General features: G+C 39.9%; 1 protein-coding gene across 1 annotated transcript; it reads right to left on the reverse strand.

Moving 5' to 3' along the window:
* Window positions 1-5,004: 5,004 nt before the first annotated feature.
* Window positions 5,005-12,855, reverse strand: LOC113145179 (uncharacterized). The gene is made up of 10 exons (XM_026331612.1): window positions 12,823-12,855; window positions 12,511-12,726; window positions 12,355-12,420; window positions 12,133-12,264; window positions 11,978-12,037; window positions 11,752-11,832; window positions 11,567-11,647; window positions 11,172-11,250; window positions 9,723-11,039; window positions 5,005-9,248 (listed from the first exon to the last, which is right to left on the reverse strand). Exons 1-10 carry the CDS (start codon window positions 12,853-12,855, stop codon window positions 5,005-5,007), a joined length of 6,309 nt encoding a protein of 2,102 aa, XP_026187397.1.
* Between the last annotated feature and the right edge of the window lie 1,299 nt (window positions 12,856-14,154).

A 14,154-nucleotide genomic window follows, 5' to 3' on the forward strand; every position in this document is an offset into this window, starting at 1 on the left:
AGAAGACCTCTTCTAGAGTGCTCAGGACCTCAGACTGGGCCGAAGGTTCACCTTTCAACAGGACAATGACCCTAAGCACACAGCTAAAATAACAAAGCAGTGGCTTTGGAACAACTCTGTGACCGTTCTTGACTGGCCCAGCCAGAGCCCTGACCTAAACCCAATTGAGCATCTCTGGAGAGACCCGAAAATGGCTGTCCACCAACGTTCACCATCCAACCTGACAGAACTGGAGAGGATCTGCAAGGAAGAATGGCAGAGGATCCCCAAATCCAGGTGTGAAACACTTGTTGCATCATTCCCAAGAAGACTCATGGCTGTACTAGCTCAAAAGGGTGCTTCTACTCAATACTGAGCACAGGGTCTGAATACTTATGACCATGTGATATTTCAGTTTTTCTTTTTTAATAAATTTGCAAAAATTTCTACATTTCTGGTTTTTTTCTGTCAAGATGGGGTGCTGAGTGTACATTAATGAGAAATAAAATGAACTTTTTTGATTTTGGCAAATGGCTGCAATGACACAAAGAATGAAAAATTTAAAGGGGTCTGAATACTTTCCGTACCCACTGTATATGGCCTTTTCCTTGAAGTCCTGAATAACCAGTCCCTCTAAACTCCTAACACGACTTAAGGCCACATATGCCTGACCAGCAGCAAAAACCTTTTTAAGGGACACCACAGCTTTATCTACTGTTATACCCTGTACTTTGTGGATTGTACAGGCTATATGCTTTGTCAAAGAGGAAGGTTTTAAGTCTAGCCTTAAAAGTACAGAGAGTGTCTGCCTCCTGAACCCAGGCTGAGAGCTGGTTCCACAGGAGAGGAGCTTGATAGCTAAAGGCTCTGCCTCCCATTCTGCTTTTGAGAACTCTGGGAACCACAAGTAGGCCTGCACTCTGAGAGCGAAGTGGTCTATTGGGATAATATGGTACTATGAGGTCTTTAAGGTATGAAGGAGCTTGATTATGAAGGGATTTGTATGTGAGAAGAAGGATTTTAAATTCTATTCTATATTTTACAGGGAGCCAATGAAGAGAAGCCAATATAGGAGAAATATGATCTCTCTTGCTAGTTCCTGTCAGGACTCTGGCTGCGGCATTCTGGATTAATTGGAGGCTTTTTATTAAGATATTAGGACATCCAGATAGTAATGAGTTACAGTAATCTAGCCTTGAGGAAACAAACGCATGGACTAGTTTTTCTGCATCATTTTGAGACAGGATGTTCCTAATTTTGGAAATGTTGCGCAGGTGAAAGAATGCAGTTCTAGAAATTTGTTTTATGTGTGAGTTAAAGGACATGTCCTGGTCAAAAATAACTCCAAGGTTTTTTACAGTAGTGCTGGAGGCCAGGGCTATGCCATCTAGAGTAGCTATAATTTTAGAAAAGTTATTTCTGAGATTTTTAGGCCCAAATATAATGACTTCTGTTTTCTCCGAGTTTAAAAGTAAAAAGTTACTGGTCATCCAAGCCTTTATGTCAGTTAGACAGGCTTGAAGTCTGGTTAACTGGTTTGTGTTAACAGGTTTAATAGATTGATATAACTGAGTGTCATCCGCATAGCAGTGGTAATTAATAGAGTGCTTCCTAATGATATATCCTAAAGGAAGCATGTACAGGGTGAACAGAATCGGTCCTAGCACAGAACCTTGTGGAACTCCATAACTAACTTTTGTTCGTGTGGAAGGTTCATCATGGACATGAACAAACTGGAATCTGTCCGATAAATAGGATTGGAACCACTTTAACGCTGTTCCTCTGATACCAATCACATGCTCCAGTCTCTGTAATAAGATGTTGTGGTCAATGGTGTCGAATGCTGCACTAAGGTCTAGGAGGACAAGTATCGAAACAAGTCCATTATCTGAGGCTAAGAGAAGATCGTTGGTAACTTTCAACAGTGCTGTTTCTGTACTATGATGTGCTCTAAATCCTGATTGGAAATCTTCAAATAGTTCATTCCTGTGTAAGTGGTCTGATAGCTGCTTAGCAACAGCTTTTTCTAGGATTTTAGAAATAAATGGCAGGTTGGATATTGGTCTGTAATTAGCCAAGACACCTGGATCAAGACTAGGCTTTTTGAGTAAAGGTTTGATTACTGCAGTCTTAAAGGCCTGTGGTACGTAGCCTGATACTAGAGATAAATTTACCAAGTCCAATAAAGATGAGTTCATTAATGGCAGGGTGCCTTTAAGCAGTCTAGTCGGGATGGGGTCCAAGAGACACGTTGATGATTTCGATGAAGCAACTACTGATGTAAATTCAGAGAGATCTATAGGAGAGAAGCAGTCTAAACATAACTGAGGTCCTACAGATGATTCAAGAGCTACTGTAGTAAAAGATTCATTTATTGCAGGTATAGGAAGCATCTGCTGAATTTTATCTCTAATAGTTGTGATTTTATTTGTAAAGAAACTCATAAATTCATCACTGCTGAGAGCTAAGGGAACACTGGGCTCAACGGAGCTGTGACTTTTTGTCAGCCTGGCTACAGTGCTGAAAAGAAACCTGGGATTGTTCTTATTTTCCTCTATTAGTGATGAATAGTATGCAGTTCTGGCTTTACGGAGAGCTTTTTTATATGTTAATAGACTGTTTTTCCAGGCTAGAAAAATTTCCTCTAAGTTTGTGGAACGCCACTTCCTTTCCAGCCTTCGTGATGCCTGCTTTAAGGTACGAACATGTAAATTATACCATGGGGCTAGTCTTCTCTGAATCACTAACTTCTTTTTCAGAGGGGCTACAGAATCAAGCGTTTCACGCAGTGAGGTTACAGCGCTGTCAACAACATGATCAATTTGGTAGGGAGTAGGATTAAGGCAGCTGCCCTCCATTATGTTTATACTTGGCATAGATGCAAATAAAGATGGAATCATTTTCTTAAATTTATTAACAGCGTTGTCGGATAAACATCTGCTGTAGTGGAATTTTCTTCCAGACGCTGCATGATCCATCATTTTAAATTCGAAAGTTATTAAAGAATGATCTGACAAAACAGGATTTGGGGGGAAAATTATTAGATGTTCAATTTCGATGCCATAGGTCAGAACAAGATCAAGGGTGTGATTAAAACAGTGGGTGGGTTTATTAACGTTTTGAATGAAACCAATTGAATCTAATATAGAATTAAATGCAATGCTGAGGCTGTTATTTTCAACATCTACATGAATGTTAAAATCTCCCACTATAATGACTTTATCTGATCTAAGCACTAAATCAGACAGGAAGTCAGGGAATTCAGTTAAAAACTCTGAGTAAGGAACAGGTGGACGGTACAAAATAACAAGTAGAACTGGTTTTTGTGTTTTCCAGTTTGTATGTGAGAGACTAAGAGTGAGGCTCTCAAATGAGTTATAACTGTTCTGAGGATGAAAGTTTAATAATAAGTTTGACTGGAAGATTGCAGCTACTCCTCCACCTCGACCTGTGCTTCGAGGAACATGATAATTTTTATGACTGAGGGGGGTTGATTCATTCAGACTGACATATTCATCCTGCTGTAACCAGGTTTCAGTAAGATAAAGTAGGTCAATTTGGTGATCAGTTATCAAATCATTTACTAACAGAGATTTAGAAGAAAGGGACCTAATATTTAATAATCCACATTTGACAGTTCTGTTTTTCTGTTCAATAAGAGGAGTGGTCTTAATTTTTATTAAGTTTTTATGAATAACTCCTCTTCTGTTAACTTCTGATTTGTTTGATTTATATGTTCGAGGGGCAGACACAGTCTCTATGTGGTTTGAAGGGGGCGGCGGCTCTAAGGAAACTGCAGAGAAGCGTTTTAGACTGAGTCTCTGCATCCCGGTCCCCACCCTGGATTGTCAGGCTTTAGGTCGGCTAAGAAACTCGGCCAAATTCCTAGAGATGAGAGCTGCACCATTCAAAGTGGGATGGATGCCATCTCTCGCTATCAGACCGGGTTTTCCCCAGAAAGTGGCCCAATTGTCTATGAAGCCCACATCGTTTGCTGGACACCACCTAGACAGCCAGCGACGGAACGACGACATGCGGCTAAACATGTCATCGCTGGTCAGATTGGGGAGGGGTCCAGAGAAAACTACGGAGTCCGACATTAATTTAGCAAAGTTACACACCGACTCAACATTAATTTTAGTGACCTCCGATTGGCGTAATCGGGTGTCATTGCTGCCGACGTGAATAACAATTTTCCCATATTTCCGATTAGCCTTAGCCAGCAGCTTCAGATTTGACTCGATGTCGCCCGCTCTGGCCCCAGGAATACATTTGACTATGGTCGCTGGTGTCTCTATTTTCACGTTCCTGACTATGGAATCGCCAATTATCAGAGTCGGTTTCTCAGCGGGTGTGTCGCTGAGCGGGGAAAATCTATTAGAAACGTGAACAGGCAGGTGATGAGCCGTGGGCTTCTGCTTAGGAGTATGTTTCCTTCGGACCGTCACCCAGGCTAATTCTCCGGGCTGCTCCGGAGCTGCCCTTGGACCACTAACAGACCCTGAGCTCGGTGGCTCCACACCAGCTAACGGGGCTAGGCTAGCTGGCTTTTGTTCGAAGGTGCGGAGCCGCGCTTCCAAATCAGTGATCCTCGCCTCCAAGGCTAACAGAACCTTACACTTAATACAGGTATCATTATCGCTAAAGGAGGCAGAGGAATAACTAAACATGTGGCACACCGAGCAAGAAAGAGAGAGAGAGGGAGAGGCCATGTTAGCAAGCTAACTAGCTAGCTAAGCTAACCGGTAGGCCAACGAGCGCTAAGTCAGGAAATAGCAACAAACACCGGTCAAAACAGAAAGGTACCCGACCAGCACCGGAATGCAGCAGCCAGTGAACCGTTCAAAGTCTAGCCGGTTCCCAGGTGTGCCAAACCACAGCTAGTCTGCCGCCAGTCTGCAGACGAACCACACAACACACACAACAAGACACGCCTGCAAGACAAAAGTGATTCGCTTACCCGGATGTTCAGCTACTCACCTGTGACAGAAAAACAGAGCTAAGAGCAGTGCTGACGTCTCAGTCCTAATCTGTTTCCACACATTTTTGTCTCATAATGGTCGTAAGTTCTGCAACTTTGAATATATGAGTCCAAAAGTTAACACCTAGATTATCAACATACAAAGCTTTACCGTGGACTGGAGGTAACTGATAGAAATCTCCAACAGCTATAACACTAATGTTACCAAATGGGGAGAAGTCACCTGACTGCTTTATCTGACGCAACCTGCCATGAATATAAGCCAATAGTTTATGATGAACCATAGATATTTCATCAATTATTAAGATCTGGAGGTCTATGTACTTGGCCCTCAATGAATTTAGCTTTTCATCACCCAGTGGTATGTAAGGGAGACGAATATCTTTGCCAATGTTAAATGTACTGTGGATAGTGGCTGCATTTAAATTGTAAGCTGCTATCCCTGTTGGTGCAGTTAACAAGACACAGATGTTGTCTGGATTATGGCAAGTTGGTGACAGCAGTCGAATCGCTTCGTACTGAATAGCTTTGATCAGGTGACTTTTCCCAGTGCCAGCACCACCTGTGATAAACACATGTAACGGCTCTGGGTTTTGACCTGATGCTTTGTTTAAACACCATTGCCGTATTTTGTAGAAAATGGACAGCTGGAGCTCATTTAAGGATCGAATCAAAGAAAGACCCTCACTTCTAGAGATATTATTGGATTTTTCTAAATGACAAATTTTCTCAGTACGTGTGGCCAAATCTGGAATATTAGGTACTTGGTCTTCCTCAGAGTGATCTTCCTGCTGTTGTTGCTCTCTGAAGTCTTGTTCAGACTCCAAGCGTTCAACCTGTTGCTCTGGGCAAAGCAAACACCATGCATCTTCTAAAAGTTCGTCATCAGTTTTTTCTTGGACTGTTTCAAAGTCTTCAAGTTCAAACCTACATCGATTAGAATCAACAACTGATTTGACTGTATGTAATGTTCCGTTATGAAAACGCACTGAGCCATTTTCATAAAAGTGCTGAAATGTTTCATAGTCAGATGGCTTAAGGTCTTCATCATGTCTGTATGGGAAAAACAATTGCAGCATGCTTTGATGAAATAATTCTGGATTTTTTGTTTCTGAAAACCGTGCATATCGAACCACAGCTGGTTTGGTTCGTGTTCTTTTAGTAACAGCACCCAATGAGTTTTGCAGGAGAATGGGATTTCTGCATCGTTCGTTTTTTGAGAGAACACGGTATTCAGAAACAAATGTAGCCATGCACATACTGTTAAAATCTGCATTATTTGGCCTGTTTTTGTAGCGATCAGCAAGACTCGTCATCCACATGTCATCAGATGACATTGTTTCTGTGATTTGACTAATAGGTTTGCTCAGTTTATAGATGTTGTCCCCTGTTGGTACAAACACAACTTTCCTAGAACATTCTTTCAGATGCATGTTTGTAAAGCGATACACAGCTTCCTGAGCAGAAACATCTCGGTTATGCAGGTAAACACTGCCTATTTTTTTCATTGCCTCTTGAGCACTTGCATTACCTTTAGAGGCCTCCTTATGGGCGTTGCCAAGCAACAAACCTATTTCCCGCTCAGCTTTTGAAATGTAGGAAACAATGTACACGATACAAGCCAATGCATCAACAACAAACTGAATATCCATGTTAGCATTCCAACATTTCAATAAATGTTTGTTGTACTGATTCACCCAAACTTCATTGACCTCCCTCTTTAAAACAATGTGAGTATGTCCTCCTAAGCGTTTGTAAGCATGTTCAAAAATACTTTGAGTTATTCCTACTGATGCAAACAAACTCTGTACACTGTCACAAGGATTGTTTTCATTGTTAAGAGCTTCTTTAATAGCTGTCATTATTTCTACAGCACGCTCTTTAGTCATTGAATCACCCTGGACAGCCAGGCAGGTGCACTTTGCATCTTCAATCTTCTCGACACACTTTGGACATTTTGGTTTAGGTTCTAATTTTTTGATAAATGTTCTCATTGAAGCTGGTCGAGGAAAATTAAAACGGCAAACTGTTTTGTTCTTTTTGCATGTTTTGGAGTGACGCTTTGAATGTTGTTGCAAAGATGTCACAATGTCCAGTAATTCCTGGTCTTCTGTCGGTAATTCACATGTAATATATTTATCAATAAACTTAATTACCTCTTCATCTGTGTTTATGCCAATTTGGGGAGCGTTTTCAATCCAAAACAAGCAATGAACATGCGGCGACCCCCGCTGTTGAAATTCCACCCGATAAAAGTAATCTATAATTTTGCCAATTGGCTGTGCTGGAGACATGAGCACCTCTCTTAAAAAACAGTGCCAACGGAAATCAAACATACGTGCTGCAGTTACCGGATTGCGCCTTAAGAGGTCACATCTTTCTGCCCACTCTAAACTGTCAACTGTTTGTGTTCTGCCCTCTTGTTTCAAAACTGACTTCAGGAGATTGGTCCACCTGAGGTCTGCTGAACTGAAAGAGCAGAACCATGTGGGGATACCCAGCTGACGGACACATGCAATCAAATCCTTCTGTGCAGTTTGCCAGAAGGCTGGTGTGCCTCTTATTGGCTGCAAAAACCGGTAACCATCATCTACCTCTAGTAACTCTTTAAGAGAGTCTTTTAAGTTTTTCTCACACAGCTTTGGTATTTTACATCCTGACTGTCCTTTCCTACATGCAACTGAAACTTTGGAAACAACCTGTTCAACTTCTGACATGTACTGTGCAAAAAATATATATTCAACATTTTGTGCAAATCTGCCATCAGCATGTAAAATTCTGTTATTAAAATACCGTGACAAGGTGAGACGGTTTGGTCTTGGAGTATGAAAAGTATTGCGACCTTGTGGGAACAACACAGGGAAGCATTTAGCCTCATTTTCCTCATCAGACAACAACTTCACTGGATTATTCCCTTCAGCTGGAGCTAAATTTAGAATGTTGTCAAAATATTGATCCAGTGCTTCTTGACCTATGTCAACAGGCATGAGACATGTGTCCTGAAACATACAATGTTGCTGTCTATCATGCAGAAGCTCGTCTTCTACATCCTCGCCTGCTTCACTGTTAACATCAACTTCCTCTGCTGGACCCTGATCTTGTTCTGGACAGAATACATTTACCCATTGCTCATTAAAATCTATGTCTTTATAATGTTTGTTAGTTTGTTTCAAATAGCTTAAGGCCTGTCTTACATGCATGGAGTCGACAAACTGATATTCATAGTGACCTTTGTATGTCAGTTTGCGCTTCAATTTAACAGGTAACAAAGAACCTTCCATATCAGTGCGAGGCAGCAACTTGGTGGTTTCAACAACATTAGCTGGGACACATGTCACAGGCCCATGGACACCATTTTGACCACCTTTAGGCAAAGCCAACATTTTCATAAAAGGAATACTTGGAGCAACCAAATGTTGTTCCAAGCTGTTTAAACAGGACAAAACTGGGGGGATGGGATCTAACTCCAAGTTGTTGACTATGCATTCAGGTGGCATTTGACCTTTACTGATCTTAAAATGACACGTATAGCAAATCCACAGTTGGCCTCTGGGTGTGTCTAATAAAATACATGGTCTTGTACAGTCTGGACTACATTTGTGTAAGTATTTATCTGATATACATTTCTGTGCAATGGATGCAATTCTACTATTTGACTTATAATCATCTCTCTTACAATGCAAAGTTTGTTTTTTAAAAAACAATCTACAACATACAGAACAAATATATTCAGGCCCATCCTTAACTTTTTGGAAGAATTGCTCTCTAACATAATCAATGTCTTTTACCATGTTTTTTATTTGTATTCTCTTTAATTTATTGACATTTTTAACTTTAGCCCTAAAGTTAAAAATGTTAGGATCACTGTGGAATTTCTGTTTATTTTTAGCCTTAACATTTTGTCTGTGCAATAAATTCAATCTATATTTCTGTACACTTGCTGACTTGAGCTTTTTTCTGTAGTCTACATCAAGTTTATACTTTTCTATTCCTGCTGCCTTCAGCTTTTTTCTGTAGTCTACATCAAGTTTATACTTTTCTATTCCTGCCGCCTTCAGCTTTTTTCTGTAGTCTACATCAAGTTTATACTTTTCTATTCCTGCCGCCTTCAGCTTTTTTCTGTAGTCTACATCAATTTTATACTTTTCTATTCCTGCCGCCTTCAGCTTTTTTCTGTAGTCTACATCAAGTTTATACTTTTCTATTCCTGCCGCCTTGAGCTTTTTTCTGTAGTCTACATCAAGTTTATACTTTTCTATTCCTGCCGCCTTCAGCTTTTTTCTGTAGTCTACATCAAGTTTATACTTTTCTATTCCTGCCGCCTTGAGCTTTTTTCTGTAATTTACATCAAGTTTATACTTTTCTATTCCTGCCGCCTTCACCTTTAGTTTATGCTGTAAACTTGTTTCATACTTAAATTTACTATATGCTTTTACTTTGTCTCTATGAAGTATATCAGTCTTATATTTCTCTGTGCTTTTAACTTGATGTTTTTGTCTATAAACTACATGTTGTCTGTATGTTTTTCTCTGCATTAACTTCAGTTTCTCTCTACGTGCTGCCTCTTCCCTATATTTACTTCGCAACATCTCCTTTATGGCCAATTTGTGTTTGTCATAGAACTGTTTCCCTTTAATGTTTTTCTTATGTTTCAAGAATCGTGAAGAACTCTCTTTTGTATCTGCTTTTTTACTTGAATCCATGTTAGACATAAATTGGGTATGTTCAGCTTTAGATCTTGTATTGTAATGTTCATTATTACATTGACACAAACCATAACAACTTTGACTATTACGGTTTTTTACACAGACCACTGTTTCATAGTGATTTCCATGATTTTCTAAATAGATGGCATGGCTTGATAAAAGGTTGTTACAGCAACTATATTTTATCCAACGGCCATTTAAAAAAGTAAATAAATCAACTCCTAAGTAATTAGCCGTTGCCTGAATTTCAATTTCTGTGGCCCATGTGTTAACACGTCGCATGTTGCTTTTATTAATATACTCAGACATTGAGGAATAACCTTCACGCAAAAGACTTTGATACTGTGGGGCATTCTTTTCCAGTTCTTTTACAATTGCCAATCTTATTTTTCTATGGTTTTTTTGTGTACCACTCACAGCTTGTGAGATGGCTCTAAAGAAACAGTTACCATCAGCCACAATTTTCTCTTTTACACAAGGCACTCCTAATAAGCAACTACCTGAAGGCACTTTTAGGTTAAATTTTTCAAATTCTACATTTAACTGTTTACACAAAGTTTGGGAAACACTTTCACTGAGGGGATTAAAGTGCAAGATATTTAAACTTTCACCTACAACTTCCACATCTGAATTGATGTCACTAACATCAATTTTTTTTACCTTTTTCTGTCTGCGTCTGCTTGCAGATTGCTGTATCTGTGTGCTGGGAGACTGCTGCCTGTGTGTGCTGGGAGACTGCTGCCTGTGTGCGCTGGGAGACTGCTGTCTCTTCAGTGCTTTGCAACTCACCTTAACCCCTTGAATTTCAAAGAGCTTTCTAAAACCACCAAAGCATGCAGCTAAACGAGAAATGTGATTCTCTAAATCACTAAAACGACGAAAATAAACAACCACACTCTTTCCATCAGCAGCCACCAATCCTGTTGCAGTACGGGAATGAGAATCAACTACAGCATAACGTCCATATCCATCATGAATAATGGCACAAGTATTGCCACACAGTGTAAGAAGACAAGTACTATACTCGTGCAACATTACTTCCAGCCCAGTGTGTAAACTGACCTGAGCACCCACATCTATGTCTTCACTTTCCACCACATTCACATCACCTCTCACACAGTTACGGTAGTCAAAATCAAACTGCTGTCCATCAATGACTTGGTTTTTAGGTAAATTTGAGACAGACAGATATCCATTGCTTTCAGTGATCTTGCCAGCATCAACCAGGCCTGCATACAGCTCATCACCAAGAATCAAAACTTTGTCCAAATCATATTGCTTCCAAGAAAACACACTTGAAACAGTGTGTTTAGCTAATCCAACTAAACCTATAGCCATACACTGAACACCATTATACATGAGAAAGTTTGCACCTTGATGAAAAGACCCCCTAAGGTTACTCGGCACATCAACAGGACTCTCTACAACTTCCTCATCCAAACTACCAAATGTGACTTGTGTGTTACTATCAGGCATGTCAAACGGTGCACAACAAATACACTTACCTTTGCTGCCCTTGTCTGAAGATCTGTGCATCTTCTCAGGAGGTGGGATGACTGGAGAAGAACAGCACAGCTTTGGCACCTTTATAAAGAAAGACAATGACATTATTACTACAACTTATTAAAAACTACATTTTAATAGCATAATCACGTGGTACTTGACCTTTAGAAATCTTATACATTTGTATAACTATCAGAGATAAATGTCCGCAATTATGCTGTTTGATTTATAATAAATCTCTCTTACAAAACAAAATCTACTTTAAAAACAAAAAAAAATCTACAACACAGAAGAAATGTAAATAAATTTTAATAGCATAATTAAATTAGAATTATGTTATTAGTAAACATTAAAAATGTTTTCCCAGAATACATCAATTTAAATTAAGTTTACCTACCTGGTCCATGAACACCACAGTTTGGTCCTCTGAACTGGTAGGTGACGTTCCTGCTGACACCCCCACATCACCAAACTGCACCTGGATGAAAATAAAATGATTTATTTATCATTCCACCTTATTTAAGCTGCTTGAGAATATTTTTAAATGAACATATTGTAATATTTATAGAAAATGTCACAAACCTCGTCCTCCAGGAACACATCCAAGATCCCAGCACTGGTAGGTGATGTTGCTGGTATCACCTCCAGAAATCCAGCCTCCACCTATAAAACAAACATTTGGGAATTAAAACCATATAATAAACATTTAATATGGTCGAACAAATTAAAAGCTTTTAAAGTACACATTAATTTCTTTGGAAAGTTTACAACAAAATGTTAAAGTATTTTCTCAAAAAACAACACCCACCTGCTGCTTAGGCCAGCCTCTCTTTGACACAGCAGATTTCTGACATCTGACCTCAGAGGTCTAAAAAGAAACAATACATTATAACATTACGTCATTACAGCACTGATAAGATAAAACAGAAAGCAAACTTTAATTAAATTATAAAGACAATTTACCTTCTTTCCAACTGGAAAGGAGGTGGTGCTCTTGAAAGATTCAAGGTCAGATGGTGAGATCTTCTCCATCTCAGACAACATGGCAGAGCTGAATGTGACAGGCGAGAGCGGGATGGAGAACACATTCTCCACCTTAAAAGAAAGACAGATTAAGATTAATTCAAAACACTATTAACACACTTGATCACGCTTTCACTTATAAACAGTATGCCTTTAACTAACCTCCTGCTGAACTGCCATCCTTTTGCGTCCCTCTGGTGACAACTGGGAATCCCTAGATTGGCTCCTCTGTAAGAAGTATAACAAAATTAAGTATATTCTATACAATTCATAAAGTTTACAGAAATAATATATCTTCATAAAGTACCAGTCTCTCACCTTCCTGCCTTGTCCAACAACAGTCCATTCAGATGGAGGTGGGCGTGGCACAGGGAGAGGTCCAGTCACAACCACCTTTGGCAAAACCCTTCTGGGGGAGCACGATGGGCCAGGAGACACCGGAACAGTAGAAGCAGGGGTTTCCAGTTCCTGGTAGCAAGCCTTGAACAGGAGCTGAACAAGGATGTCCATCCCATCACTGTCACTAAGATGAACCTGAAACATAAAAACACAAATACAAAGCTTTTTAGGAATAGTAGTTATAAAAGCCACTTCATAGATTTGTAAAGCATAATTTGACACTATACTTACACCATCCCTGCTCCACAGCTCCCGGCGGGCCATTGGAAAGTGCTCAGCTACAGGGAAGTAACGGACTCCTTGATGAAAAAAAGTATAACCACAACATTAATAAACTAATCTTATAATGATATTGTCTTTTGTGTAGTGAAATAGAAAGTAAAGAGAACCAATGCTTAAACTACACTCTCAACTACATACCCATGTGCGCTGACACTCGATGATATAACTGACTGAGAAGGGTCTGAACCTCCATGTCAGCAGCAAGACGGGGTGGAAATTCCAAGACACACACCTACCAAAGAGATAGTTTAAAATAAACACAATATAAGTAATGAAATGTCATTTTACTATTAAACACTAAAAAAATATTAATGCCATGGAAAATATACATTTTTTAGCATCATTAAATGTACAAAGATAAAATACATACCTTCTCCCAGCGGCTGCAGATGAAAGTCAAGAGCTGGCCAAACTGAGTAGCAGCTTCATCCACGGTCCTGCTGGCAGTCAGATTGTTAGATGGAGCCAGAAGACACACCAGAGCAGGTTCTGATAACAAAAGGAAGAAAAAACTCATTACATTTACTGAACTACATAATCTCAGATAACTTTTGTTAATTGCTTCATTGACAACAGATTCTGATTACTGTACTCACCTCTGGGCAGCACGGTCTCAGCCAGCTCCCTCTGGAGCTCACAGGCAGCAGCTCCAGGGGTCGAACTGATGCCAAAAGACATGTGGCACTCTGGCATTGGAACAACTCCATCCACAACAGAGCGCAGATGGGAGTCCCCAACAACCAAAACGAACTAGAACGAAAGGAAACAAAACTTAAAATGAATATTTACAAACCATTTCTTCAAATACATTATATACTTCATACTTTCAAACTTACCTTTTTGTCAGGACATTCAGATGGAATGACCAACTTGTGAGCCTTGCCAGTGACGCAAGAAGTTGGCCAACGCCGAACAGCATTTTTTTTTTTTTTTTTTCAATTTATTTGTATAGCGCCAAATCACAATACAAATCATCTCAAGGCACTTTACAAAAACTAAAACTAAAAACCCAACAATTCCCTTATGAGCAAGCACTTGGCGACAGTGGAGAGGAAAAAACTCCCTTTAACGGAAGAAAAAAAAACCTCCAGCAGAACCGGGCTCAGTTTGGGCGGCCATCTGCCTCGACCGGTTGGGGTGAGTGGATAGAGCAGAGAGAAAAGAACAGCAACAATAAACAACAAATAGACACTGCAAGTTGGTGGGGCCAGTAACTGCACATCAGCGATAAACAGCTCCAGGACCAGGGACACCTGCAGAAGGTACAGAGAGAGAGAGAGA

The sequence above is a fragment of the Mastacembelus armatus genome, chromosome 7 (assembly GCF_900324485.2).
Source record: "Mastacembelus armatus chromosome 7, fMasArm1.2, whole genome shotgun sequence".
Classification (NCBI taxonomy): Eukaryota; Metazoa; Chordata; class Actinopteri; order Synbranchiformes; family Mastacembelidae; genus Mastacembelus; species Mastacembelus armatus.

What these genes read in the sequence shown, in the direction of transcription:
- LOC113145179 (XM_026331612.1), bottom strand. Translation starts at nt 12,855, where the DNA reads ATGGCCCGCCGGGAGCTGTGGAGCAGGGATGGT. An exon ending in CTGTGGTGTTCATGGACCAG is followed by an intron (nt 11,251 to 11,566) that starts GTAGGTAAACTT and finishes TTCTTTATAAAG; the next exon opens with GTGCCAAAGCTGTGCTGTTC. An exon ending in TTGTTATGGTTTGTGTCAAT is followed by an intron (nt 9,249 to 9,722) that starts GTAATAATGAAC and finishes AACTTGATGTAG; the next exon opens with ACTACAGAAAAAAGCTGAAG.